At 59.3% G+C, this 25,493-nt stretch overlaps 1 protein-coding gene across 5 annotated transcripts in view; it reads left to right on the top strand.

Moving 5' to 3' along the window:
- Positions 1 to 84: 84 nt before the first annotated feature.
- TPR (translocated promoter region, nuclear basket protein) overlaps positions 85 to 25,493 on the top strand; it is a 44,385-nt gene continuing 18,976 nt past the window's right edge. For 2 of the 5 annotated variants that reach the window (XM_055120577.1, XM_055120576.1), the window contains exons 1-33: positions 86 to 214; positions 493 to 711; positions 2,414 to 2,518; positions 3,519 to 3,592; positions 5,983 to 6,079; positions 8,161 to 8,264; positions 8,983 to 9,147; positions 9,423 to 9,515; positions 9,683 to 9,763; positions 9,855 to 9,942; positions 11,418 to 11,558; positions 11,646 to 11,737; positions 11,820 to 12,017; positions 12,380 to 12,487; positions 12,583 to 12,809; positions 13,347 to 13,510; positions 13,758 to 13,891; positions 14,168 to 14,316; positions 15,435 to 15,597; positions 16,512 to 16,646; positions 17,399 to 17,539; positions 17,701 to 17,866; positions 19,322 to 19,488; positions 20,028 to 20,180; positions 20,320 to 20,436; positions 20,876 to 21,079; positions 21,174 to 21,358; positions 21,437 to 21,584; positions 22,067 to 22,204; positions 22,290 to 22,421; positions 23,476 to 23,606; positions 23,997 to 24,207; positions 25,155 to 25,298. In XM_055120577.1, the coding sequence (XP_054976552.1) occupies positions 145 to 214; positions 493 to 711; positions 2,414 to 2,518; positions 3,519 to 3,592; positions 5,983 to 6,079; positions 8,161 to 8,264; positions 8,983 to 9,147; positions 9,423 to 9,515; positions 9,683 to 9,763; positions 9,855 to 9,942; positions 11,418 to 11,558; positions 11,646 to 11,737; positions 11,820 to 12,017; positions 12,380 to 12,487; positions 12,583 to 12,809; positions 13,347 to 13,510; positions 13,758 to 13,891; positions 14,168 to 14,316; positions 15,435 to 15,597; positions 16,512 to 16,646; positions 17,399 to 17,539; positions 17,701 to 17,866; positions 19,322 to 19,488; positions 20,028 to 20,180; positions 20,320 to 20,436; positions 20,876 to 21,079; positions 21,174 to 21,358; positions 21,437 to 21,584; positions 22,067 to 22,204; positions 22,290 to 22,421; positions 23,476 to 23,606; positions 23,997 to 24,207; positions 25,155 to 25,298 (4,644 nt within the window). In that variant the 5' untranslated portion in view covers positions 86 to 144. Of the gene's footprint in view, positions 215 to 492; positions 712 to 2,413; positions 2,519 to 3,518; positions 3,593 to 5,982; positions 6,080 to 8,160; positions 8,265 to 8,982; positions 9,148 to 9,422; positions 9,516 to 9,682; positions 9,764 to 9,854; positions 9,943 to 11,417; positions 11,559 to 11,645; positions 11,738 to 11,819; positions 12,018 to 12,379; positions 12,488 to 12,582; positions 12,810 to 13,346; positions 13,511 to 13,757; positions 13,892 to 14,167; positions 14,317 to 15,434; positions 15,598 to 16,511; positions 16,647 to 17,398; positions 17,540 to 17,700; positions 17,867 to 19,321; positions 19,489 to 20,027; positions 20,181 to 20,319; positions 20,437 to 20,875; positions 21,080 to 21,173; positions 21,359 to 21,436; positions 21,585 to 22,066; positions 22,205 to 22,289; positions 22,422 to 23,475; positions 23,607 to 23,996; positions 24,208 to 25,154; positions 25,299 to 25,493 lie in introns of all 5 variants that reach the window. The other 3 variants (XM_055120579.1, XM_055120580.1, XM_055120578.1) reach the window with 2 other exon arrangements.

Raw genomic sequence — 25,493 nt, 5'->3', positions numbered from 1 at the left:
CCCCCCTCCGCGGCGCGCGCTGATGACGCAAGCCCCGGTCCCCCCCCGCAGCACCGCCGCGCGGGCCCCGCGGCCCCGCCCCTTCCGGGCGCCATTGGGAGCGTGGCGGTAGCCCGGCGCCGCGGTCCGGCCCCGCCGACCCCGATGCCCTCTAGTGGCGCCGTGTCTCGAAGCCGCCCGAGGGGACGAGCCATGGCAGCGCGGGGCTTGGAGGGTGAGGGGCGCGGCTCCCGGCGCCCGCGGGGGGCGGTTAGCGGCGGGCGGGCGGGGCGGGGCGGGGGCGGGGCGGCGGGAGGAAGCGGAACCGGAAGGGCTGAGCGGACCCCCCCCTGGGCCGACTCGGCTTCCCAGGAGTCCCCGCGGCGGGAGGCCGGAAGCGCGCGAGGACCGCCGGGTCGGAGGTCGCGGGGCGGGCGCGCGGGAGCCGGAAGCCGCGCGCGCCGGGTCCGGGTCGCGGGAAGGCGCGGTCCCCGCTCACGCGAGACTCCGCAGGTGCGCGGCGCGGGAGCGTGCGGCGGGCGGGCGCGCGCGAGGCGCAGGGCGAGGGCCCCGCGGGCGCCATGGCGGCGGCGCTGCAGCAGCTGCTGGAGCGGCCTGAGCTGGCCAAGCTGCCGCGCGCCGCGCAGGCCAAGCTGGAGAAGCTGCTGGGCGAGCAGCAGGCCGAGCTGGACGCGCTGCGCGGCCGCCACGAGCGCTTCAAGGTGGACAGCGGTGAGTGCGCGCGCGCGCGACGGTCTCTCACACACACACACACACACACACACGGTCACACACGCACGGTCTCTCAGACACGGTCAGTCAAACACGGTCACACACAGTCTCTCTCACACACACACGGTCTCTCACACACGATCTCTCACACAGTCACACACGGATGCACAGTCGCCCACAGTCTCACACACGGTCTCACACACGGTCACACACAGTCTCTCACACGGTCACACACGGATGCACAGTAACACAGACAGTCACACACACACGGTCTCACACACGGTCTGTCACACACGGTCAGTCAGACACGGTCACACACAGTGTCTCTCACACACACACACGGTGTCTCACACACGATCTCTCACACAGTCACACACGGACGCACAGTCGCACACAATCTCTCACACACGATCACACACATGGTCACTTACATGGTCTCAGACACGGTCAGTCAGACATGGTCACACACAGTCTCACACAGTCACACACGGACGCAGTCACACTCACACACACGGTCTCACACACGATCACACACGGTCTCTCACACAGTTACACACGCACAGTCAGTCACACACGGCCTCTCACACAGTCACACACAGTCTCACACGCACAGTCACACGGTCTCACAGTCACACATGTATGGTCACACATGCACAGTCACACATGCACAAATCATGCACGGTCTCACACACTGACAATAACAGTCACACACGGTTATACTCATGCACAGTCACACATACAGTTACACACGTGCAGTCACACATGGTTTCTCACACAGCCACACACATGGTCACACACACCATCCACACACAGTCACACACACTATACGCATGTACATAAGGTGGACAGCAGTGATTGGGCACAGGTATGCAGACACACAGTCACACGCCATGCATACTCACATACAGGCACTCATATACTCACACACATACACACGCTCACACACAAACACTATGCACTCACTATACACATATACACAAGGTGGAGAGCGGTGAGTGGGCCTCACACTGTACACACACATCATGCCAACCATACACATATACACACAAGGTGGAGAGTGGTGAATGGGGCACTGTCACACAGTCAAACACCATGCGTACACACACAGCCACACATACACCGTGAACACACACATCGTCACACACATCATGCACACAACCCAGTCACACACACACCACACCATGCACACTGTACACATATACGAGGTGGAGAGCGTATTAGGCATCATACCACACACATGCGGTCACACACAGACTCACACACAGATTCACCCAAGGTGGAGAGCAGTGAAAGGGGCACAGTCTCACACACACAGTCTCACACCACACACACAGAGTACGCATACACAAGGTGGAAAGCAGTAAATGGGGGTCACGGGTGTGCACACACTCGCACCGTGCACATACATACACGTCAACACACCACACCATATACACACACCGTGCACAGTCGGGTACACACATCTTACATATGTGCACCATATACACTCAAGCCATACACATGCACACATGCATATACAACATACACTTCGTACACTACACACACACCATACACAAACTCACACACACACGGGGCACTTTTGAGCCCAGACCCACTGCAAGGGAGGTTGGAGTCAGGCTGCAGGGTCCCGGGTCCGGGCGGGCTCGGGCGGGGGGAGGCCGGCCGTGACCCCCACCCACCCCGCCGTGCCCCCGCCCCGCAGAGCAACAGTACTTCGAGATCGAGAAGCGGCTGTCGCACACTCAGGAGCGACTCGTCTCTGAGACCCAGGAGTGCCAGAGCCTGCGGCAGCAGCTGGACAAGCTCAGTAAGTGCCCGAGGGCATGTGCTGGGGCCGGGGGGCGTCAGGCGGTGAGTCCGGGGGGCTGGGGGGGGCGGGTTTTGACCCTGGGGCTGCCTGGAGCTCGGCGGGGCCGGGCCTGACTCTGGTGGGTCTGGAGCACAGGGGCGGCTCTCACTGTCGCTGTTTCCAGCGTGTGTGTTCTGGCCTCCCGGGCCCCTCCCGGCTCTGCACTCGGGGGATCGAACCTGGGTCGGCTGCGTGCCAGGCCAATGCCCTCCCCTCGGTGCTGTCGCTCCAGCCCCGGAAAACAGGCTGTTCGAATAAAGCGTCGTTCAGCAGTGCTTCTTCTCGCTGTACCATTACGGTTCCTTTCCTCGTGACGTTGCCTGCACGAGCTGTGGGCGTGTTTTAGTGGGAGAGGCTCCAAGCGTGTCCTCAGCCTGATCTCTGGTCAGGACACGGGCTTCAGGCGGGTCGCGGGAGGGTCCTGTGGCGAATGCCAGGGCAGTTTCCTCTCCGTGCGGAGAGGTGAGTGTCGGGGGAAAGTAGGTAATTAACTCATAATTGACGCACTCGCCTTACTATCATTCACCTTTCTATGATTCTGTTTTTTTTTTTTCTTTTTGGGCCACACCCACCAGTGTTCAGGGCTGACTCCTGGCTCTGCACTCAGGAATCACTCCTGGCGGTGCTCGGGGAGCCTATGGGATTGAACCCGGGTCGGCTGTGTGCAACGGAAAGGCCCTCCCAGCTGTGCTGTCCTCCACCAACTTTTTATGATGGACTTGCTAAAATTCCATAAGAGAATTGTTGAGTAACGGGGTCACACAGTTACATTCTAGAAATGACATTAAAGTGCGCGCACGTGTGTGTGTATGTGTCTGTTCGCGTGTGTGCATGTGTCTGTATGTGCGTGTGCGTGCATGTGCACGTTTGGAACGGGCTGGCAGAGCAGCCCAGCGCCTCTGAGCCCCACGTGTGGCCCTGAAAGGTGTTGACTGTGATCAAATTCCGTGTCTCCCAGGCGGCCAGCTGAAGGCGGTCACTGAGAAAAACAAAGAGCTTGAAGCCGCTCAGGATCGCAGCAGCGCTGCCCAGGTAAGCTCGGGGGGCCGGGACGGACACTGACCGAGGGGCCCATTGGTGCTCGGCAAGGCCGATGGGCCCTGCGGGATGGGCCCCTCGGGACAAGCCGGGGAGGCCCTTGGGGTGCTCTGCCCCACGCGGCTCTTCTCTGCAGTTGGGTGCAGAGATGTCTTCAGTCTCGCCTTAGAAGTTGTGAGTTTCAAAACTTTTATAATTTGATTTATTTATTTTTTATTTATTTAAAATTTTTGTTTGCTTTTTGGGTCCCCCCTGCCGATGCTCAGGGCTGACTCCTGGCTCTGCACTCAGGAGTCACTCCTGGCAGGGCTCGGGGGACCCTAGGGGATGCCAGGGACCAAACCCGGGTCAGCTGCATACAAGGCAAATCCCCGGGCTCCTAATTTTTTTTGTTTGTTTGTTTCAATTGGTTTCCCTTTTTCTGTCTTTAGCTTACAGTGTTACAGAAGGTCATGCATATAAGTGCTTCCAATTACTTTGTAACAATTTCTCCCTTTTTATTGATTTGACACAGTTAGTGTGGTAGAGGTTCGGGAATGTAGGCTTTGTTGGTGGATTCTTCAGTTTGCATTCGTTCATCTAGAGCCAGAAGTCAGTTCACCTCCTCCTCTACTGTCTCTTTGAAAATTATCAGACGGGGGAGGCCAGAGAGATTAGGGCAGAGGGCAGGGAGCTTGCATGGGGGGAGCAGAGAGATGGGCCGGAGCCAGGGCGCCGGCCTTGCACAGGCTGAGCCGTGTTCAACCCCCGTACCCCATTGGTTCCCCCTCCTCGAGCACCACCAGGAGTGAGTCCTGAGCATTGCCAGCTGTGGCTCAGAAAAAAAGTGGGGGGACCCCCAAATTATCAAACGTGTACTAAATATGGCCTGGGCAGTCTCCCAGATTGTGTGAGGGAGGCACTCGGGGGCACAGGTGAATCCATGCTGGAATTGACTCTTTGAACAAGCACGGGAGCAGACAGAGTGGCCAGAGGGCTGCTGGCCGCCTGGTCCTCCATGCAGTCACCTGCTGGACTCTGTACCCACACAGGACGTGAGACACCGGCCACTGCTTTTTGGCAAATTTCCGTCTGATTTGTGGTTAACAGACAGCTTCGTAATAGAAGGAATAATTAGCAGCGTCAAATCTCTGGAAGAAAATTTGTTCCCAGAGTCCTGATGAGAGCACCTTTGTCCCATGGTTGACCTAGAAACAGCTCTGCGATGTGAAGAACTTGGTTTTTTTTGAAAAATGCAAATATTTCACTGAAAATAGATTTTGAAAAACACTTCAAAATGTTTTTCAAAATCTGATGGGACTGCAGTCCAGGGAAATATGCACGGCGTCCTTAAAGGGCAGTAAGGTTTGGGGTCACCTTTTAGGATAGCCTGTGACCACAAACGCCGAAACCCGGGTGTAAGAAGCTCACAGAGCAGATTGAAACGTTTGAGTCGTTTCACAAATGGTGGTTGAGAAATTGACTAACAAGGGGTGAAAGAAATAATTTTTTTTTTATTGGATCAAAAGCAAAAGCCTTACAAACGAACTATTTACATTGCTATGGATTGTTCCTACCTGGGAAAGATTGCTGAGCATATAAATGGTGTAAGAAGGTCTAATGAGAGAGTCGTGGACGCCACAGAACAGAAATATTAATTTGTTTCAGAGTGAGAAGTAAAGTGCAAGCAGACCATTATAAGTATACTGCAACAAAAATACGTCTCTTTATATCCATAAAACTTGACTGCTTACAAGTGGCCAGAGAGATCATTTGAAGGGGGGGGGGATAGAATTTGAAAACCAGGAAGCCATAAAATGACTAGCTGCAGTCTGAGGTGTCTCTGCGTATAATTACCAAGAAGAAGATGCAGGTCAGAGTACAAGGTGATGCTTGTCCTGTGCTCGTGTTGGCGTTGGCTTCCCTCTTCAGCTCCCTCTGGCATGAAGATCTTCAGACGGGCACGTAGGGCTTCAAAGCAAAGCATGTAAAGTGTTGCTTAGCGATTTGACGGAAAGTTAGGGTTTCGTTAATTCTGCTTCTGACGTCATTTGTACCCAAGGTGTTATGTGCAACAAGATCATAAAATTGTTTTGATGGCAGGAGATTTAGATGTCTTACATGTAAACCTAAGACATTTAGGCATAACTGAGACACTCCTGTTGGAAAACATTGCGGAGAAGAAGTGGTGTCTGTGGGGCTAGGAAAAAGGGTTTTTACAAGGGTCCAAAAGTGAGAAGAAATTGGGAGGTTCCCGGTAATTTTAAAACTCTCTGATCTGTAAGTTAAAGAGTCCCACATATGCAAACTCCAGCACCACTGTTTCTAACTAAAATGATGGTGACTGTGTTTGAGTGCCTTCACCCATCGGTCATTTTGGCTTTTTCTCCTCCCTTCTGTGACAGAGCCAGTTTACGAGGACAAAGGAAGAGTTAGAAGCCGAGAAGAGAGACTTGGTCAGAACCAACGAGAGACTGTCTCAGGAGCTGGAGTACCTGACAGGTAGGACCCGAGCTTTCCCCTGTGCAGGAACTGAGTCAGCCCCCACCCATTTCTCGTGGCTCTGCTTCCTTCCTCCCACCCAGGGGTGCAGGGTGCAGGGGCCAGTCCAGGTGAACGGGCCTGACTGAGCAGGGGCCCCGCCAGGATTAAGAAAAGAGCCAGAAACAAGAGGGGAAATAAAGGCAGGGGTTGGCCACAGCCTGAGAGCCCTGAGGACTTTAGATCTCAGTATTGATTAGAACCCCATCATCATCATCATCATTATCGTCATCCTGTTGATCATCGAATTTCTCAAGCGGTCTCAGTCACGTCTCCATTCGTCCTGGCCCTGAGATTTTGGCGGCCTCTCTTTACTCGTCCTTTCAAGTGGTGCCGCATTGAAGGCTCTCTCAGGTCAGGGTGTGAGACCCAACATTGTTACTGGCTTTGACATATTAATACGCCATGGTGAGCTTCTCAGGCTCTCCCATGCGGGCAGGAAACTCAGTACCTTGCCAGGTTCACCCAGAGGGAGAAGTAGGGTATAAGGTATCTTCCGGAAGCTTGGTTATGGTCAGTTAGAACCTCAGTTTTTAGTATTGATTAGAACAGGGGAGTGACCACCATTCTTCAGTTGGATTTGACTCACGTATCCGAGGGGGGTGGTCAAACATAAACACAAACATATAGTTGGACAAAAGCATCAGCATTATCAGATATAAAGCTTCCTACAGGGGGGGGGGCATCCCTGGAGTCTGGCCCCACCAAGGGTGAGCCCCAGCTCTGTCCTCTCTGGGCATTGTCGGGGTGACTGATGGCTCTGTCACACTGGGTGTAGTTTCAGCGGAACACCCCGTGTGCAGATGGGCACCCAGGTCGTCCAGAAACGCTCGCTGAGGACCTGGGTTGAAGTGTAGACAGGCTGAAGCCCTCTGGAGCGGGACGCAGAGAGAGAGCATAGTGGGGTGTCCTGCCTCGCACACAGACCCCCATAGGGTCCTCCGAGCCCACCCGGAGTCTCCCTGAGCACAGCTGGGTGTGGCCCCAAAACAGAACCAGAAGAGGACTAGGCCTCCTCTAGGGCCCAGGCACACCTGCTTGGCGTCTGTCTCTCCCCCAACACAACGGCCCTCACAGGGTCTGCATTCATCATCACACTGCCGTACGGTGGCCAGGATGTGGGACCCACCAGGCGCTCGGCTGGGTGTGGGTGAACTTGTGATTTCCAGAGGCCTGGGGGACTGTACAGCCCTCAGGAACAACACCCGCTGCTTGCTGCCCAGAAAGGGACCAGTGCAGCAGGCGCTTGCGTGGGGGCATGAAGACACAGGGAGGGAGCAGCGTCCCAGGGGACGGCGTCCCCACGACCGATTGGGGGTGGAGGGGGGGGGCAGGGGGCGATCCTGGTGCGAGTTTGATGTTGGAATTGTAGCAGGATTGGAAATCACAGAACCTCAGTCGGAAACTTGGGCTGAAGGCTCTAGAGGCAGGAGCATCTGCCCCAGCTTAGCGGGTGCTACGGACAGCGTGCATGCATGTCCCGCTGTCTCGTGTAACGAGGAAACTGCACTTCTCTAGTCTTAGAAAAGAAGCACAGGGTGGTGGTGTAGAACAGGAAGAACAGCCCCATCTAAAGCCCTGGTGTTTGCTGGCAGGAAGATCAAGTGTATGTCCTGGCCCTGTGGCTGGAAAGGTTTCATGTGTGTTGGTTGAATTATATGTCAGTAAGGGGCTGTTTGTCGCGCGCGCATGTGTGTGGCCACCGGTAATCAGAACAGCTTCACGCATGCAAAGTGGTTCAAAGGGTTATTTAACAATGAAAACGAAAAACCTTTAGGTAGATATCATGAATTTGAATGTGAATTTTGAAAGATTTATTCTTGAGAAACTATATTCTTTTCAAAGAAGATAGCCGTTGGAACTGCATAATTGATTGACTACGTGAATTTTAAAATTTAAATTGAATTTGTGATGAAGTGTGGCAGAAACATTAAACTGGGGGAGCCGATAATAACAGTGGTATGAGATACTCTCCTAATGATGCCCTTTTGATCGGTTTTCTGAGCATCTGTCGTTCTCGACTTTTCCCGTGTTCTTTTCAGAGGATGTTAAGCGTTTAAATGAGAAACTCAAGGACAGCAACACCAGCAAGGGGGAGCTTCAGTTAAAACTGGACGAGCTTCAGGCTTCTGATGTTTCTGTCAAGGTGAGCAGTAAGCGGCCTGTTGACCAGGCATTCTCCTCAAGTAAGAATTCCTAAGGGCAAAACAGGTTTTACTTGGCTCAACTGAAAAAAAAAAAAAAGGTAAATAGAGGCAAAGTCTGTACAGTTAGGAGATTTCTAGTTCAGTAAACTGAATATTTAAATCACGTAAGTGATTTGCTTTTTCTAGTACTTTATTTTCTTGCAGTTTTTATCTAATAATTTCTGCTGAGGAACTGGGTGGGGTAGGAAGACAGTGCCAAGGTGAAGGGCTGGCACACTGCCCACCCTGGTCTCATCCAGGCGGCTCTGGTCCCTGCACAGAGCTGGGGTGAGCCGGAGCAGGGGGCTGGGAGCAAGCCCTGCCCTGCTCTGTTGAGTGTGGCTCCAAACCAGAGGGTGGGGAGAATTCAGTCGGATCCTGGTTCCTGTTTGACAGTCGAATTGTTCCGTGTGTCCTGTAGCTACAGACAAGTCTTTTGGCTGTTTATTTTTTTTCCTTTTTGGGCCATACCCGGTGATGCTCAGGGCTGACTCCCAGCTCTGCACTCAGGAATTACTCCTGGAGGTGCTCAGGGGACCCTGTGGGATGCTGGGGAATCGAACCCGGGTCGGCCGCGTGCCAGGCCAAGGCCCTCCCTGCTGTGCTGTCGCTCCAGCCCCTTGGTTGTGCCTTTAAGTAACATATTTACTGTAAAGTCTGTTTCTGGTCCTTCTGCAGTACCGGGAAAAGCGCCTGGAGCAGGAGAAGGAGCTGCTGCACAGCCAGAACACATGGCTGAGCACGGAGTTGAAGCAGAAGACGGACGAGCTGCTGGCCCTGGGCCGGGAGAAGGGCAACGAGATCCTCGAGCTCCGATGCAGCCTCGAGAACAAGAAGGAGGAGGCGAGTCTCAGGCCGAGCCTTTGGGGGCGAGACGGGGGTCTGAGCCACCGTGGGCTCCCTCCGCTGCATGAGATGCTCACTCTGGGGTCCCTGGGCAGAGAGCTAAGAAGTGTTGGGTCTCGTGAGAACCCCGCGTGCTTGCACGTGATGACGTAACACGCCTGTGTTTTCCGTGAAGGCACGTGCCGCCGTGGGCATGATTCTCTTTGCTCTCTTTGTGCTAGCCCCCCAGCCCCCTGTGTCCTGTCCTAACGGCCTCCCCTTCTGGGTCCCAGGTCTCCAGGTTGGAGGAACAGATGAACGGCTTGAAGTCGTCGAATGAGAACCTCCAGAAGCACGTGGAGGACCTGCTGGCCAAACTGAAGGAGGTGCGTGCCTCGTCTTACCCCCCGCCTCGTGCTCGTCTTCTGAGGGGGCGTCTTTGTGCCCTTCCTCCCTCCCCTTGGTCTGGCCCAGCCCCCGACTTCCTGTTTCAAACCCTGGCCTTGGGGGCCGACTCTGAGTCCTGTTCTGAGTCGAGTGTTTCCCCCGTCAGGCTAAGGAGCAGCAGGCCAGCATGGAGGAGAAGTTCCACAGCGAGCTGAACGCGCATATCAAGCTCTCCAACCTCTACAAGGTATGCCCGGCCCCCCGCCCACCCACTGGCCCCCGCCCCACCAGGGGGCTGCCAGCCTGGTGCCAGCGGTGCTGACTAGGGTCTCTTTCAGAGCGCGGCTGACGACTCGGAGGCCAAGAGCAACGAGCTGAGCCGGGCCGTGGACGAGCTGCACAAGCTGCTGAAGGAGGCTGCTGAAGGTGCTTTCCGGGGGGCACCGGAGGGGGGTGCTGAACTAGGTCCACCTCATTTCGGTCGAGTGTGTGCCTTGGAATCACGACATCCTCTCGGGGGCCAGAATGATGGGGGGGAGGGGGCTTGCCTCTCGGGGGTGAACCGGCTCCACCCCCAGCATCCTGTGAGGTCCCTAGAGCCAGGCCAGGCCCAGGAGTCGGCCCTGAGCACCGCCAGGTTTGGCCCAAAACCCAAAACGGGCTGGAGTGATAGCACAGCGGGGAGGGCTCTGGCCTGGCACAGGCCAACCCGAGTTCAATCTCTGGCATCCCATAGAGTCCCCCGAGCACCGCTCGGAGTGATTCCTGAGTGCAGAGCTGGAGTCAGCCCTGAGCATCGCCAGGTGGGACCTAAAAAGCAAAACAAAACCAAAGCAGAGGTTCAGAGTTCCTTTAGCAGAGCGTGTGTTAGGAACATAGCTGATATTCTGTCTCGTCTAATAACCCCGTGTCGGTGTGTGCTTAGGCTTTAGTCTGAAGGTCTTGAACCCCACTTCTGAAACACTTGCCCCGTTAGCAGCCCTGGGTTTCTGGTTAACACAACTTCACACTGAAATGTGTGACTCTAAGTTTCAGTGTGTTGTGTCTTCCCCTGGTGTGGCCGTGGCCGGCAGTACTGGGTCATGTGGTGCCCGGGCAGCGCCAAGGCTTATGCAGGAGAACCGTGTGCTCCGTTACCCGGGCCCCTCCCTGCCCCCTCCATCACGCGTGTTGGGGGGTCGCTCCGGGGCTGTACCGAGGGCCTGCAGTGGGGTTCAGCCAGGCCCGCTGCTCACAGAGCTTGTACTCCCCGCTTGGTGCCCGGGTCCTTTGTCGCATTTCATTCTTAGGTCTTTAATGGGGGGGAGGGCTGTGCTCGGGGCTTCTCCTGGCTCCTGCTGGCTCCCGGTGCCGGTCTGGGAGCGTTTCAGGCACTTGAGCCCTGAGCACTCTCTCCAGCCCCTGAGGAACGGCTTTCCGAATCCCACCACCCTTAATCTTCAGTGCTCGGGGTCTTTGCTAGTGACTGCCTGTGTTGTTGGCTAGTGCTTTCAGCGTGTTTCAACGGTGGGTTGGTGAGGTAGAAATACTTGGGGGGCCCTCACGGTGGGTCTGAAGTCCCTTGAGGTGTTTGTGACTCTTAGATCTAGCCGTGGAGACGACCACGTGTCATCCAGAACGGACATGGCCCCGAGGGAAGTGTCTGTGGTTGGATGTAGTCTCCTGACCCAGTAGTGGGAGCCCCTGTCCTAGGCCCTCGCAGAGTGTTTCTGTGTTTCCTCCTGGATCAGGACCCTTGGGTGCAGGGTCGGGGTCTCGGGGCCATGCCGTTTGGGGAATTAGAGTCCAGTGGGTGGGGAGGGGGGCATTTGCCTTGGGAGCAGCCGAGAGCCCTGAGCACGCTGGCCGGGCCTCTGGTGGGCGTGCCGTGCTGCCAGTGACCTGGTGGGTGTTCTTCCCAGCCAATAAGACGGTGCAGGACCACCTCCTGGAGGTGGAGGAGTCTCGAGACCAGATGGAGAAGGAGATGCTGGAGAAGGTCGGGCGGCTGGAGAAGGAGCTGGTGAACGCCAATGACCTGCTCTCCGCGACCAAGCGGAAAGGTAGGGCGCCTCGGCAGGGCCCCGGGCCTTTCCTCAGCCGTCAGCAGGGCTGGGGCCCGCTCAGCCCCCGCTGCTCTGTTGCCGCAGGCGCCATCCTGTCGGAGGAGGAGCTGGCGGCCCTGTCCCCCACCGCGGCCGCCGTGGCCAAGATCGTGAAGCCCGGGATGAAGCTGACCGAGGTGAGTGGCCGCGTCCCCAGGGCGGGTGCGGGCCCGGCTGCCGCCGCCGTGGGCCCGGCCTGAGGCGCCTCTGTGCCCGCAGCTGTACAACGCCTACGTGGAGACGCAGGACCAGCTGCTCCTGGAGAAGCTGGAGAACAAGCGGGTCAACAAGTACCTGGACGAGATCGTGAGGGAGGTCGAGGCCAAGGCCCCCATCCTGAAGCGGCAGCGGGAGGAGTACGAGCGGGCGCAGAAGGCTGTGGCCAGCCTGTCGGCGAAGCTCGAACAGGCCATGAAGGTGGGTCCCCGCGGCCACAGGACAGACACAGCAACACCGTCGCACCAGCTGTGCGGTGTGACCATGGTAGGGCGCCTTAGCCTTGCGGGTGCTGGGCACGCTGTGCACACGAGTGAGGCCCCAAGAGACTTGGGGGTATCTCTCCTGGCGTTCCCGGCACCCCCGAGGGAGTTTTAGCCGCTCCGGGACTGAATTGGCCGCTCTGCAGAGGGCGGCAAATCCCACGTCCTGGGGGAGGGGGTGAGCACTTGGCGGGGAGTGCTGGCGGCACCACGTCTCTGGCGGCGGTGTGGACAGAGCGACTCCGGTGTCCAAGCAGAGCCCCGCGCTTGGTGGGCGTCTCACCGCGTGCTGTCTGGCAGGAGATCCAGCGGCTGCAGGAGGACACGGACAAGGCCAACAAGCACGCGTCCGTGCTGGAGCGGGACAACCAGCGGATGGAGGGCCAGGTCAAGGACCTCTCCCAGCAGGTCAGCCCTGGGCGCCCTGTCCCCGTTTCTCGGGTCTCTGCTGGCGACTGTGCTGAGCGCAGGCAGCCCCTCACCCCGAGCCCCCCGCCCTCCAGATCCGCGTGCTCCTCATGGAGCTGGAGGAGGCCCGTGGCAACCACGTCATCCGCGACGAGGAGGTGAGCTCGGCCGACATCAGCAGCTCGTCGGAGGTGATCTCCCAGCACCTGGTCTCCTACCGCAACATCGAGGAGCTGCAGCAGCAGAACCAGCGGCTCCTGGTGGCGCTGCGGGAGCTGGGCGAGACCCGGGAGCGGGAGGAGCAGGAGACGGCCACGTCCAGGTGAGGGCCCGGCCCTTCCGGGGAGAGGCCTGCGGGCGCCGAGCAGACGGGGAAGCTGCTTCCCTGGCCAGTGCGTGTTCAGTGCTCCGGGAAGAAAGGCCAAGGAAAGGAGAGTTTGGGCGGGTGTGGCTCCAGTCATCTAAGCTCTGGGGGTGCAGATTGAGTCCTGCTGTGCTTCTAGAACGTTCTTGAAGTAGCAGGGGCCGGAAGGAAGGGCAGGAGCCAAAACCTGGGGCTCTGTGATCCATGGAAGGCTCGGTCACTCAGCGGGGCCCGGCCGCCTCGGGTCGCTGACTGACACTGGCTGCTTCCCCGGGACTGGCTGAGTGAGACACTGGCTGCTTCCTTGGGGTTGGCCGACTAATGCCGACTGTTTCCCGGGGTTGGCCGATGGACACCGACTGTTTCCCAGAGGTTGGCCGATTGATGCTGTTTCCCTGGAGTCAGCTGAGTGAGGCGCTGGCTGCTTCCCCGGGGCGGCCGGCTGACCCTCCCTGCTGCTTCCCGGGGCTGACGGCCGCTGCTTCTCCCCTGCAGGATCTCCGAGCTGCAGCTGCAGCTGGAGAGTGCCCTGAGCGAGCTGGAGCAGCTGCGGGAGTCGCGCCAGCATCAGAGGCAGCTGGTGGAGTCCATCGTGCGCCAGCGCGACATGTACCGCATCCTCCTGTCGCAGACCACGGGCGTGGCCATCCCCGTGCAGGGTGAGGCCGGGGGCCTGGCCGCCTGCAGGCCAGGGTCTGGGCAGTAGCAGCCTCGAAGTGAGCGCGTGGGTCTCAGTGACACGGCGTCTGCCCAGTGACGGGCCGCGGGTTGGGGTGTGAGGAGAAACGCGTCTGCAGTGGGACCTTGCTCTGGGGTCACGGCTCTGGGTCTGACCGACTCCCTGCGAGGAGCCTGGCCTGGCTTGGGGGCGAGGCTGCAGGTTACTATCCCCGTCCCTCTCTGAAGCCTCCAGCCTAGACGAGATCTCGCTGGTGTCCACGCCCAAGCGGCCGAGCACAGCCCAGGGTGCGTCCACGCCCACGCCAGTGTCCATCGCCGAGCCAACAGAGGCCGTGGAGGCCAAGGCCGCTCTGAAACAGGTATGACCGCACACGCGTGCACACATACACACATGCACACGTGCCCTGGCACACACGCATACACCTCCCACGTGCACACATGCGTACAACCCACACGTACATGTGCACACACCTCACGCATGTACATACACATGCACTCGCATATGCCTCACATGCACACACGCATACACCCAACATACACACACACACGCAAGGACGCATGCACAGGCACACCCCTGCCCTCGGTGCCAGAGGTCAGTGCCCACGAGCCGTCACCCCTGCTTCTCTGCGGTCCAGCTGCAGGAAATCTTCGAGAACTACAAGAAGGAGAAGGCGGATCACGAGAAGCTGCAGAACGAGCAGCTGGAGCGGCTGCAGGAGCAGGTCACGGACCTGCGCTCCCAGAACACCAAGACCTCCACGCAGCTCGAGTTCGCTTCCAAGCGGTGAGGCGGGCGCGGGGCGCGCCCTGGAGGGTGTCCAGACCCTCCCTGACGCAGTTGCTGCTTGCTGGGTGGTTGAGGTGTTGCGGGTTCAAGGTGCTTCTGTGCCATGGACCATCGGGGTGGTTCCTTCCTCAGCACCGGGTCCGTCTTCTGTCCCCGGGGTGGGGGAGGGCTGGGGCAGCTCCCGAGTAGGAAATGGTTTCTCTCCTGCTCCCACGGGCCTGCGGATCTGAGGGGCGTGTGTAAGGTAGTGCCAGAGGATAGAGGGAGGGTGACTTCACTTTTGACATAGAAGCGGGTAGCTGATTTGGGGCTGGGGGCTTGGGGGCTCCTTTCTGGGTCACTTGCAGAGGAATGGAGTAAATTGGATTTCAAAGTTACGGATTTGGTCCGTTGGACGTTTGCAAGCCTCTGATCAGGCTCTTGTTGTGAGGGTGTAGTTCCTTCTCCACGTCCAGCAGAATATATTCCTTTGCTACTTCCTGAAGCACTCAGTATGATGGGTCATTTTTAGGAAAACATGCACTGTAGCACTGTCGTCCCATTGTTCATTGATTTGCTCGAGCGGCCACCAGTCACGTCTCCATGGTGAGACTTGTTGTAACTGTTTTTGGCATATCGAATACACCACGGGGAGCTTGCTAGGGTCTGCCGTGCGGGCGGGATACTCTCGGTAGCTTGCCAGGCTCTCTGAGCGGGACGGAGGAATCGAACCCAGGTTGGCTGCATGGAAGGCAAACGCCCTACCCGCTGTGCTATCGCTCCAGTCCAGGAAAACAAGAATTGGTTAAAAGAACAATCCACTTAAGCAGCATGTTGATGTCTCACATCGCAGGCCGTGGTGGGTGTCTGCTGTGTATCAGCACTCCATTCAGCTTATTTTGAGTTGCTTGAAGTTCTCCTAAGTGAGATTTAAAAGCCAGACCCAGCATGAAGCTCGGCCTCTCTAGAGTTTGAGTTGAACCACATCCTAAACTGGGAGTTCGGCAGAAATGAGTCCGTGTCCCGCAGTCTTCCAGAGCCAGTCTTTTCCATTTTCCCCGTGTGAAATCGAGCTGCCGAGGTGCCCCGGCTGCGGGTGGGTGCCGCAGAGTGACACGCTGCTCCCTGGCCCGCAGCTACGAGATGCTGCAGGACAACGTCGAGGGCTACCGCCGGGAGATCAGCTCCCTGCACGAGAGGAACCAGAAGCTCACGGCCACGACGCAGAAGCAGGAGCAGATCATCAACACCATGACGCAGGACCTGCGGGGCGCCACCGAGAAGCTGGCCGTGGCCGAGGTGGGTCCCACCACGCCGTGGGGCGTCTGTCCGCTTGGTGTGTGGAGAAGTGGGTTGACTGGTGTTTTGTTTTGTTTTGGGTCCCACCCCGTGATGCTCAGGGCTGACTCCCGGCTCTGCACTCAGGAATCACTCCTGGCGGTCCTCGGGGGACCCTATGGTTTTTGGTTGGGTTTTGGGTCACACCCAGCGATGCACAGGGGTTGCTCCTAGCTCATGCTCTCAGGAATTACACCATATGGGATGCTGGGAATCGAACCCGGGTCGGCCACATGCAAGGCAAATGCCCTACCCGCTGTGCTATTGCCTCAGCCCCTGGGGGACCCTATAGGATGCCGGGGATTGAACCCAGGTTGGCCACGTGCAAGGCCAACGCCCTCCCTGCTGTGCTGTCGCTCCAGCCCCGGGCTGACTGGGTTTTAAGATTTTCTTCCAGATCTTCTGTTCCAGATGAAATTTGTAAGTTTCTGGTTTTCCCACATCTGTTTCACCCACTCTCACTCTTTCCTAATTGGGGGGGAAAAATACAAAGAAAGTCCGGGTTCCAGGGACTAGCACAGCGGGGAGGGCGTTTACCTTGCACGCGGCCGACCTGGGTTCAATACCCAGCATCCCATAGAGTCCCTGAGCATCGCCAGGAGTGACTCCTGAGCGCAGGGCCAGGAGGAACCCCTGTGCATCACCGGTGTGACCCAAAAAGGGAAGAAAAGCCACTTAGGTATATTTCAGTGGGGAGGGCACTGTCTTTGCACGTGGCCAACCCAGGTTCAATCCCGGCATCCCAAAGGGTCCCCCGAGCACCTCCAGCCCCATTCACCTGTTTGTTTAGGTGAGCGGCAAGTCCAGCGAGGTATGACAGGGTCTCGCAGTTCTCGACACTACGTTTCAGCTTTGTTCTGTCTGTGTGGCCTCAGGTGAGAGCCGAGAATCTGAAGAAGGAGAAGGAGATGTTCAAGCTGTCCGAAGTCCGTCTGTCCCAGCAGAGGGAGTCTCTGCTGGCCGAGCAGCGGGGCCAGAACCTGCTGCTGACCAACCTGCAGACGATCCAGGTGAGGGCTCTGCCTTCAGCACCCTCGCGGTGTGCGTGCGGGCCAAGGGCCTCGGTGCCGCTCCCTCGTCAGCCGTGTAGACGCGGGGTCGTTCCCTACGGCAGTGACCCAGGGACATGGCGGGGGGGGGCATCTAGGCTTTCGTATGTTGTTACAGCAAAACTGTATTTAATACGTTCTATGTAGATGTCACATTGGGGAGAGGTTTTCAGTTAGACGCAGTGCTTCATGTCATCAAAATTCCTTAAGCAATTACAATTCGTTTTTAATTATGTAAAACTATATGATTCTATAAGTCCTCCCAGAGAGAAGGCAGAGGTGAGGGCGGGTGGGGGAGAACAGTGTGACGGGCAATTTACAGCTGTGCCAGTCGATTGGGATGATTGTATCATCATATCACTGTCATCCCATTGCTCATTGATTGGCTCGAGCGGGCGCCAGTCACGTCTCCACGGTGAGACTTGTGACTGTGTTTGGCATCTCGAATATGCCACGGGGAGCTTGCCAGGCTCTGCCGTGTGGGCGGGATCCTCTCGGTAGCTTGCCGGGCTCTCTGAGAGGGGCGGAAGAGTTAACCCGGCTGGCTGTGTGCAAGGCCGACTCCTCCCCGCTGTGCTGTTGCTCCAGCCCTAAATCTGGTTTCTAAGCCTTTTCACCATCGGGTCTGATGGCGGCGCCTTTTCTTCCCCACCCTCCTTAACTGTCTGAGACACGCCCACATGTTCCCGTCCCCCGGCACTGCCCTTCCTCAGGGCATCCTGGAGCGCTCGGAGACGGAGACGAAGCATCGGCTCAACAGCCAGATCGAGCGGCTGGAGCAGGAAATCGCGCACCTGAAGAAGAAGCTGGAGAACGAGCTGGAGCAGAGGCACATGCTCACCCGGAACCTGGACGTGAGTGCCGCCCGCGGGCCAGGAGCCCTCGGTCCCCCAGGGGCTGTGCTCTCGGGGTCTGGCCGGGCTGGTCACCGCCTCTCCCTTCCCACCACAGCCTCGGGCTCTGTGCGTGGCCAGCTGTGGACTGGCAGAGCTTAGGGAGGGGGTGTCCCTTCCAGGTCCAGCTCTTGGATACGAAGAGGCAGCTGGACACTGAGGCGAACCTTCACCTCAACACCAAAGAGTTGCTGAAGAACGCCCAGAAGGAGGCCGCAGCCCTGAAGCAGCACCTGAGCAACCTGGAGGCACAGCTGGCCTCCCAGTCCTCCCAGAGAGCGGGCAGAGGTGAGAGTGGGGGGGAGCAGGTAGAGGTGAGGGCAGGAGGGGGAGCAGGCAGAGGTGAGGGTGGGAGGGGAGCAGGTAGAGGTGAGGTGGGAGGGGGAGCAGGCAGAGGTGAGAATGGGAGGGAGCAGGTAGAGGTGAGGGCGGGAGGGGGAGCGGGCAGAGGTGAGGGTGGGAGGGGAGCAGGCAGAGGTGAGGGCGGGAGGGGGAGCGGGCAGAGGGGCAGGAGGGGGGAGCCGAGTGCTACAGCTCCTGGAGCTGTCGGGTGGGTGGCCGCTCTTGCTCCCGCACTCTGGCGGTTGCCTGGGGAGCGTTTGCCGGTGCTGCCAGGGAGGCTTGATGACGTGTCCCCGGTGGTGTCTGGGCGCGGGAAGGGATTCTCCCATCCGCGCGTGTCTCTGCGGGAACGGGGCATCTCAGAGGCAGCCACCGTTGGCTCCCGAGAATCTTCCTGCCTGGTTTTCCTCCTAGAGGTCAGAGAGTCAGGGGCCGTCGGGCTCCAGCCGCAGGGCAGCCCTTGGGTGCACCTGCCAACCCTGGCTGGACCCGCGAGCACTGCCAGGAGTGACCCCTGAGCACAGGGCCAGAAGTGCTGCCCTTCTGTGACAGAAATCTGTTATACGTGTCTCTGGTTTCGTCGTTGATTTACAGGACGCACTCTAGAGATGCTTGGGCTCGGGGCACAGAGTCCTTAAAAGGCGCCCGCCCTGTCTCCCTGGGGACGGACTTCCCCATCCCGGGCTAGGAACATGCTGTCAGGGAAGCCCGTAGCGAGCTGGTCGGGGCCATCCGCTGTGTGTGCGCCTGCGTGGCTTGGTGGGAAGCCAGCTCGTGAGGAGTTGCAGTGATGCCCTGAGACGGGCTCCGGGACCCCTCAGCCTGCCCCAGGGCCCCGGCTGCTGGCCTAGCCCGCCCCTCTGATCAGCCGGTGTGGTAAAGGCCTCCTTGTTCCCTGCTGTGGGTTGTCTCGGGGTGCCCGTTAAGCGAGTGTCCGGTCATACTGTTTGTGGCCCGGAAAACAGGACGGAAAAAATTAGTTGTGTATGTATATATGTAATAACGTGTGATGTACAGTTATCCAGTAGCCTGCTTGAAATTACACTCACCCTTTTCCTTTTGTGGGTTTTAGAATACGGATTAGGCTGAACTATTGGGTTCCATTTTTTTATAGCAACACATAATGAATCGCCAGTTAGTCATTTCACGTCATTTCTCAGCCAAGTGCAGGTAGTGGGTGTTGCAGTTATTTTCCTAGTATCTGCATATTTTAAATACTTGAAGATTTTGGAGAAGTAGCTTGGCTTCTGTGTTTGCTGTTACTGTGAATTGAAATGGGCTTTCGGGAGCACTGGGTTCTGTGCTGAAACAGACTTTGGGGCATGCTGAGTGGTCCTGCAGTGCAGTGGCCCTCCAGGAGTGCTGCGTTCCCCTGTGTGCAGCCTTTCTCCTGACCCGCAGGTCAGGCCGGCAGCAGAGACGACGTGGACGAGCTCCTGGGCCAGCTCCGGCAGGCGGAGGAGCAGGTGAACGACCTCAAGGAGCGGCTGCGCACGAGCTCCAACTCCGTGGAGCAGTATCGGGCCATGGTGACCAGCCTGGAGGGGTCCCTCAACAAGGAGAAGCAGGTCTGTCAGAGGCCCCCCCGGCCGATTCCGTCCCCCCTTAAGAGGGCCTTGGCCTTCCGTGTGGCCGACCCGGTTCGATCCCCAGCATCCCATAGGGTCCCCCGAGCACCGTCAGGACTGATCCCTGAGCACCGCCGGGTGTGGAACCTTCCCTTCCCCCACACAGCCGTCCTTGGTGACGTGTTGGGCTGGGGTGGAGGGTTTCCGGCCACGAGTTTGCCGCGGGTGGTTGTGTGTTGACTTTCCTTTCACCCCCAGCATTCTGGGGTTTTGTTTCGTCCCTGCCCCATGGTACTGGGCTTGGCACTCGTCTCACTAGGGCCAGGCAGGTGCTCCACGGCCCCACGCTTGGCCCGGGGCTTGTGTGCATGAGATCAGTGTCGGAGGGAAGGTACCAAGTGCCCCTGTGGCGCAGACTCCGGGCAGAGACCCCCTGTGTTGGCGTGTGGCCCCAGAGGCCGGGGCAGTGTCAGCTTCGCGGGGGAGAGTGGCCCTGCTGCCCCAGAGTGGCCGTGACATTCGTGCCCTGCTCGGGGCAGGTGACGGAGGAGGTGCAGAAGAACATCGAGGTGCGCCTAAAGGAGTCGGCCGAGTTCCAGACGCAGCTGGAGAAGAAGCTGATGGAGGTCGAGAAGGAGAAGCAGGAGCTCCAGGACGACAAGAGGAAGGCCGTCGAGAGCTTGGAGCAGCAGGTGCGCGGGGCCGGGAGCCCGGGCCCCTCTACCCGCAGCTGGAGGCAACTGTGTCTGGGCCGGGAGCCGCCACAGTCGTGCCGTGGGTGAGGGGAACCTCGCCGTCTGTCCGTGACTCTGGTCTCTCCTGCGCTTCCAGTTGTCGGAGCTGAAGAAGTCGCTGGCCGCTGTGCAGAACGAGGTGCAGGAGGCCCTGCAGCGGGCCAGCACCGCCCTGCGGAACGAGCAGCAGGCCAGGCGCGACTGCCAGGAGCAGGCGAGGCTCAGGCGGGGCTGGGCTCTGAGACGCGTGGGGGGGGGCCGGGGCCACAGCTGCCCTGACGGGGGACGTGTGAGCCAGGCGCGGGGTGAGCGTGTTCTTGCCGTCTCGGCACACGCTTCACCCCTGCAGCGTCTCCCCGCGCTGACCTGCACGTTCCCGTGGGCCTCTTGGCCCTGAAACGGCGGCTGTGTTAATCGGGGTGCGGGGGGGGGGGGGCCTGCTCTCGTCTGTCGCGTGGCACGTCATCGCCAGTCGTGCGTGCAGCGTGCTTGCGCCGGAGGCAACGCGGGGAGGCGTGTGCAGAGACGCGCCCGGCTCACGCTGACTCCACATCCCCGAGCGTGGTTTCGGGGGCCGGGGCAGGCGTGTCCTGGCTCTCTGCGCGCGTGGCGCCCCCGACGTCCTGCCCGGCCCTGACCCTCCCTCCCCGCAGGCGAAGATGGCCCTAGAGGCGCAGAACAAGTACGAGCGGGAGCTGATGCTGCACGCAGCCGACGTGGAGGCCCTGCAGGCGGCCAAGGAGCAAGCGTCCCGCGTGGCGGCTGCCCGCCAGCAGCTGGAGGAGAGCGCCCGCAGGGCCGAGTCCCAGCTGCTGGAGGGCAGGGCCTCCTGGGAGGAGCGCGAGCGCATGCTGAAGGTGCCCGGGGCGGGCAGGCTGGGGGGGGGCGGGCAGGGGGCCGGGCAGAGCTGGACGGGCAGAGCTGGACGGGCCGTGGGCCTCCCCCACCCAGGACGAGATGTCCAAGAGCGCGTCGCGCTGCGAGGACCTGGAGAAGCAGAACCGGCTGCTGCACGACCAGATCGAGAAGCTGAGCGACAAGGTGGTGGCCGCCGTTCGGGAGGGCGCGCCAGGCGCCGCCAGCGTCCCACTCAGCGAGGAGGGCAAGTCCCAGGAGCAGGTGCTGGAGATCCTCAGGTAACCCCCCGCTCCCCACCCCTCCCCCGGGCGCCCCCCTGCGGCCCGAGGCCCCCCCTGAGAGCCTGCGTCCCCCAGGTTCATCCGCCGGGAGAAGGAGATCGCGGAGACGCGGTTCGAGGTGGCGCAGGTGGAGAGTCTGCGCTACCGGCAGCGGGTGGAGCTGCTGGAACGGGAGCTGCTGGAGCTGCAGGAGAGCCTCAGCGCCGAGAGGGAGAAAGTGCAGGTGCCGCCCGGGCACTGGGGCGGGAGGCGGCCCCTAGCACTCAGGCGGGAGTCAGCCTCATTACTGGTAGCATCAGGATGACCCTCCAAAGACACCGTCAGAGGGACGGGTTGCGAGTTTGGGGTGACCTGCGGAGAAACCTGCCACAGTTGGTCTTTTTTTGTGGCATGTGATTAGCCTGCGTTGCCCAGAGAGTGTCCGTGAGCCTCTGAACACTTGAGTTTCGGAAGCTGACACTTTTCTTTCCCGGGGGGCAGAGGATGCTCGGGCTGACCCCTGGCTCTGCACTCGGGACTCACCCTTGCTGGTGCTCGGGGGACCCAATGGCATGAGGGGTTCGAACCTGAGTCTGCTGCGTGCCAGGCCAGCGCCCTCCCCGCTGTTCTGGCCGCGGATGCCGTGTGCCGCGGGAGGGCGAGTCCGGAAGGGTTGGGGAGGGCGCGGCCGCCCTGAGCTCTCGGGGTCTGTGCCCGGGACCGCAGGTGACGGCGAAGACGATGGCGCAGCACGAGGAGCTGATGAAGAAGACGGAGACCATGGCCGTCGTCATGGAGACCAACAAGATGCTCCGGGAGGAGAAGGAGCGGCTGGAGCAGGAGCTGCAGCAGACGCAGGCCAAGGTCAGCACTCCCGCCCGGCAGGTCCCAGCGGGCAGGCGCAGGCGTTCCCGGCGGGGCGGGGCCCTGAGGCTCGCTGTGCTCCCAGGTCAGGAAGCTGGAGCTGGACATCCTCCCCCTGCAAGAGGCCAACGCCGAGCTGAGCGAGAAGAGCGGCATGCTGCAGGCCGAGAAGAAGCTGCTGGAGGAGGACGTCAAGCGCTGGAAGGCGCGGAACCAGGTAGTTGCAGGGCGCAGCTGGGCCGGGCAGCGGGGGAGGGTAGGGGAGGCGGGGAGAGCGGTGCTTGTCGGTAGCAGGGGCTAGGCCGGGTCGGGTGGGTGAGAGTAGGGGTGAGGCAGGGAGAACCAGTGCTTGTTGGCAGCAGGGGCTGGGCTAAGTCAGGTGGGTGAGAGTAGGGGTGAGGCGGGGAGAGCCGGTGCTTGTTGGCAGCTGAGAGTAGGGGTGAAGCGGGGAAATCTGGTGCTTGTCGGCAGCAGGGGCTGAGCCAGGTCGGGTGGGTGAGAGAGAGTAGGGGTGAGGCGGGGAGAGCCGGTGCTTGTCGGCAGCAGGGGCTGAGCCAGGTCGGGTGGGTGAGAGAGAGTAGGGGTGAGGCGGGGAGAGCCGGTGCTTGTCGGCAGCAGGGGCTGGGCCAGGTTGGGTGGGTGAGAGTAGGGGTGAGGTGGGGAGAGTCGGTATTCGTTAGCAGCCAAGGCTGGGCTGGGTTGGATGGGTAAGAGTAGGGGTGAGGCGGGGCGAGCCAGTACTCCTTGGCAGCCGAGGGTGCTCTGGCGACGAGGCTGAACCCAGCTCCCCACTCGTCCTGCCCTGGCTCTCCCCAGGGTCATCACAGGACGTTCTTGTTCTCTTCTCGACCATCAACCTCGGGGGCTGCTGGAGGATGCCCAGCCTCGGGGCACTGCCTCAGTTTCCCCCTCTGAAATCACTCGTGCCTGGAAACTGGGGGCCTCTGTGGGCTGTCGAGCCTTTCCGAGCAGTTTCCTCCTCTGCTGGGCGTGACCCCTCGGGAGTGGGCGCCCGGGGGTGGCAGCTGGCAGCTGCCCCAGAGCCCACTGTCCTGCCGGGCGGGGACGTGACCCTGCAGCTTAGCCACGTGCGCCTGGCACGGAGGCCTGACCGCTGAGTCCCGCCTTCTGACCTGGGGCTCGCGGGTCCCTCCCGGGTGCCTGACCCGGCTCAGTCGTCCCTCCTGGGCCCCTCCTGGGCCCCTCCGCCACTTGCTAGCCCTGCCCGTCCCCGAGGGCGGGTCCTCAGCACCGGCTGCCTCTGCCCCCAGCACCTGCTGAGCCAGCAGAAGGACCCGGACACGGAGGAGCACCGGAAGCTGCTGGCCGAGAAGGAGGTGCACACGAAGCGCATCCAGCAGTCCACGGAGGAGATCGGGCGGCTCAAGGCCGAGATCGCCAGGTGGGCGGGACGTCGGCCGCGCCCGGGGCCCGGGCCCGAGGCTAGCCCAGTTCTGGGCCACCAGGACTGCTGAGTAAGGCCGACACAGCCGTCTCTGGTAGCCCGCCCGCGAGAACAGAGCAGGTCACGAGGGCTTTCGTGCCCCTGTGGCGAGCAGTGGGCCTCCGTGTGCTGGGTGGGGAGTGACCGCTCTGTCGGCTCTCGGCCCTGCCCTGAGTGTGTGCGGAGGGTCCAAGGCCGCAGGGGTCACTGCAGACTCAGGCCGAGGACTTCTGCCTGGAAATAGGGGTGGGGGAGGGTGGTGGTGTTTGGGTTGGTGTCTTAAGATGTTGGTGTTTATTCTGTTTCTAACCTTTTTTTTTTTTTTAACCCCGTTTTAATTTGGCCCAGGTCAAATGCATCTTTGACTAATAACCAGAACTTAATCCAGAGTCTAAAGGAAGATTTAAATAAAGTAAAAACAGAAAAGGAAGCCATTCAAAAAGACCTAGACGCCAAGATAGTTGACATTCAAGAGAAAGTCAAAACCATTACACAAGTCAAGAAAATCGGGCGAAGATACAAAACCCAGTATGAAGAGCTTAAAGCTCAGCAGGATAAGGTATTTCAAGGCAATTTCCTTCCAAAATACAGTTCCTGTGATTTTACATCATGCGACGTATTCACAATTCACACGTCTATACGATCCTGATGTTTTCGTAGTAAGCTTTGCCTTATGAATGAATGCTAGGCATCTCCACTTTCTGGGTTGAACTATTAAGCCTTTGCACGTGAGGTTTTGTTAGAGAGTGGGGTTTGACTGATGTTTTGGGGACACGCCTGGCGGTACTGGGGGGACCGGGCAGCCCTTGGAGCTGTCCATCTGCTACACACACACACACACCTCTGAGAGTATGTGTGTGTATCTGTGCACATGTGTGTCTGCACATGTGTGTCTGTACATGCATCTGTGTGTAGGTGTCCGTGCATATGTGTGTCTGTGTGTGCATGTGTATACCTGTGTATATGTGCATATGTACATCTGCGTGTGTGTGCACGTATGTCTGCGTGTGTGTGCATACATATATCTGTGTGTGTGTGTTCCTTACAGTTCTCACCCTGGGCCTGAGGCCCGGTGGACACAAGCCTTGCCCCGACCCCTCCTCTGTCACCCCCAGCCCTGTCGTGGGTTGGCGTCGTCACTGTTAGTCACCTTCTCAGGATCTTTAATCCAAGTTGTATTTGGAACTGGAGTTCTTGGTGTGGGTTTCCCAGATGTCAGAAGCTTACGTACTGGTGTCACCGTGCGGCGTGTGGTGTTAGAAACACGTTTTCAAAGTTCCAGGTTCTCAGCCCTTAAGGCGGCCACTGTTAGCACACAGGTGTGTTTTTCTTTACCCTCTTGGCTTTTTTTTTCAGAGAAATGTGTTCTTTCTCAGCTGGCTTTCTCCCCCTCTATTCGTTATTCTGGAACCTGGTTATTGCTGTGAAGTGTTTCTTTGACATGCCACGTCCTCAGCGAGGCCTGCGGGGGCCGGGGGTGGTGCTGACCGTCTGCTCTCGCCCCAGGCCCTGGAGACGTCGGCGCAGGGTCCTGGGGCCCAGCAGGAGCACCAGGCCTCGGCCCAGGAGCTGCAGGAGCTCAGGGAGACGCTGGCCCAGGCCGAGACCAAGTGCAAGTCACTCGAGAGCCAGGTGGAGAGTCTGCAGAAGGTACGGGGCTGCGTCCTGCCCGGGATTGTCGGGGGCTGACGTGAAAGGCTGTTCTCCCCCCCCCCCCCCCCCCCGTCTCCTCCCGGGGTGTTGGGACTCGCACACAGCCCGGGGGGTGTGTGTGGGTGTGGGTGTTGGCCATTGCACATGACCAAGTGTGTGTATGGCGTGTGCATGCACATGCGTGCGTGTGGA

The sequence above is a fragment of the Sorex araneus genome, chromosome X, assembly GCF_027595985.1.
Source record: "Sorex araneus isolate mSorAra2 chromosome X, mSorAra2.pri, whole genome shotgun sequence".
Lineage (NCBI taxonomy): Eukaryota > Metazoa > Chordata > Mammalia > Eulipotyphla > Soricidae > Sorex > Sorex araneus.
Note: the sequence above shows the minus strand (reverse complement) of the source record. Positions and strands in the feature narration are given on the sequence as shown.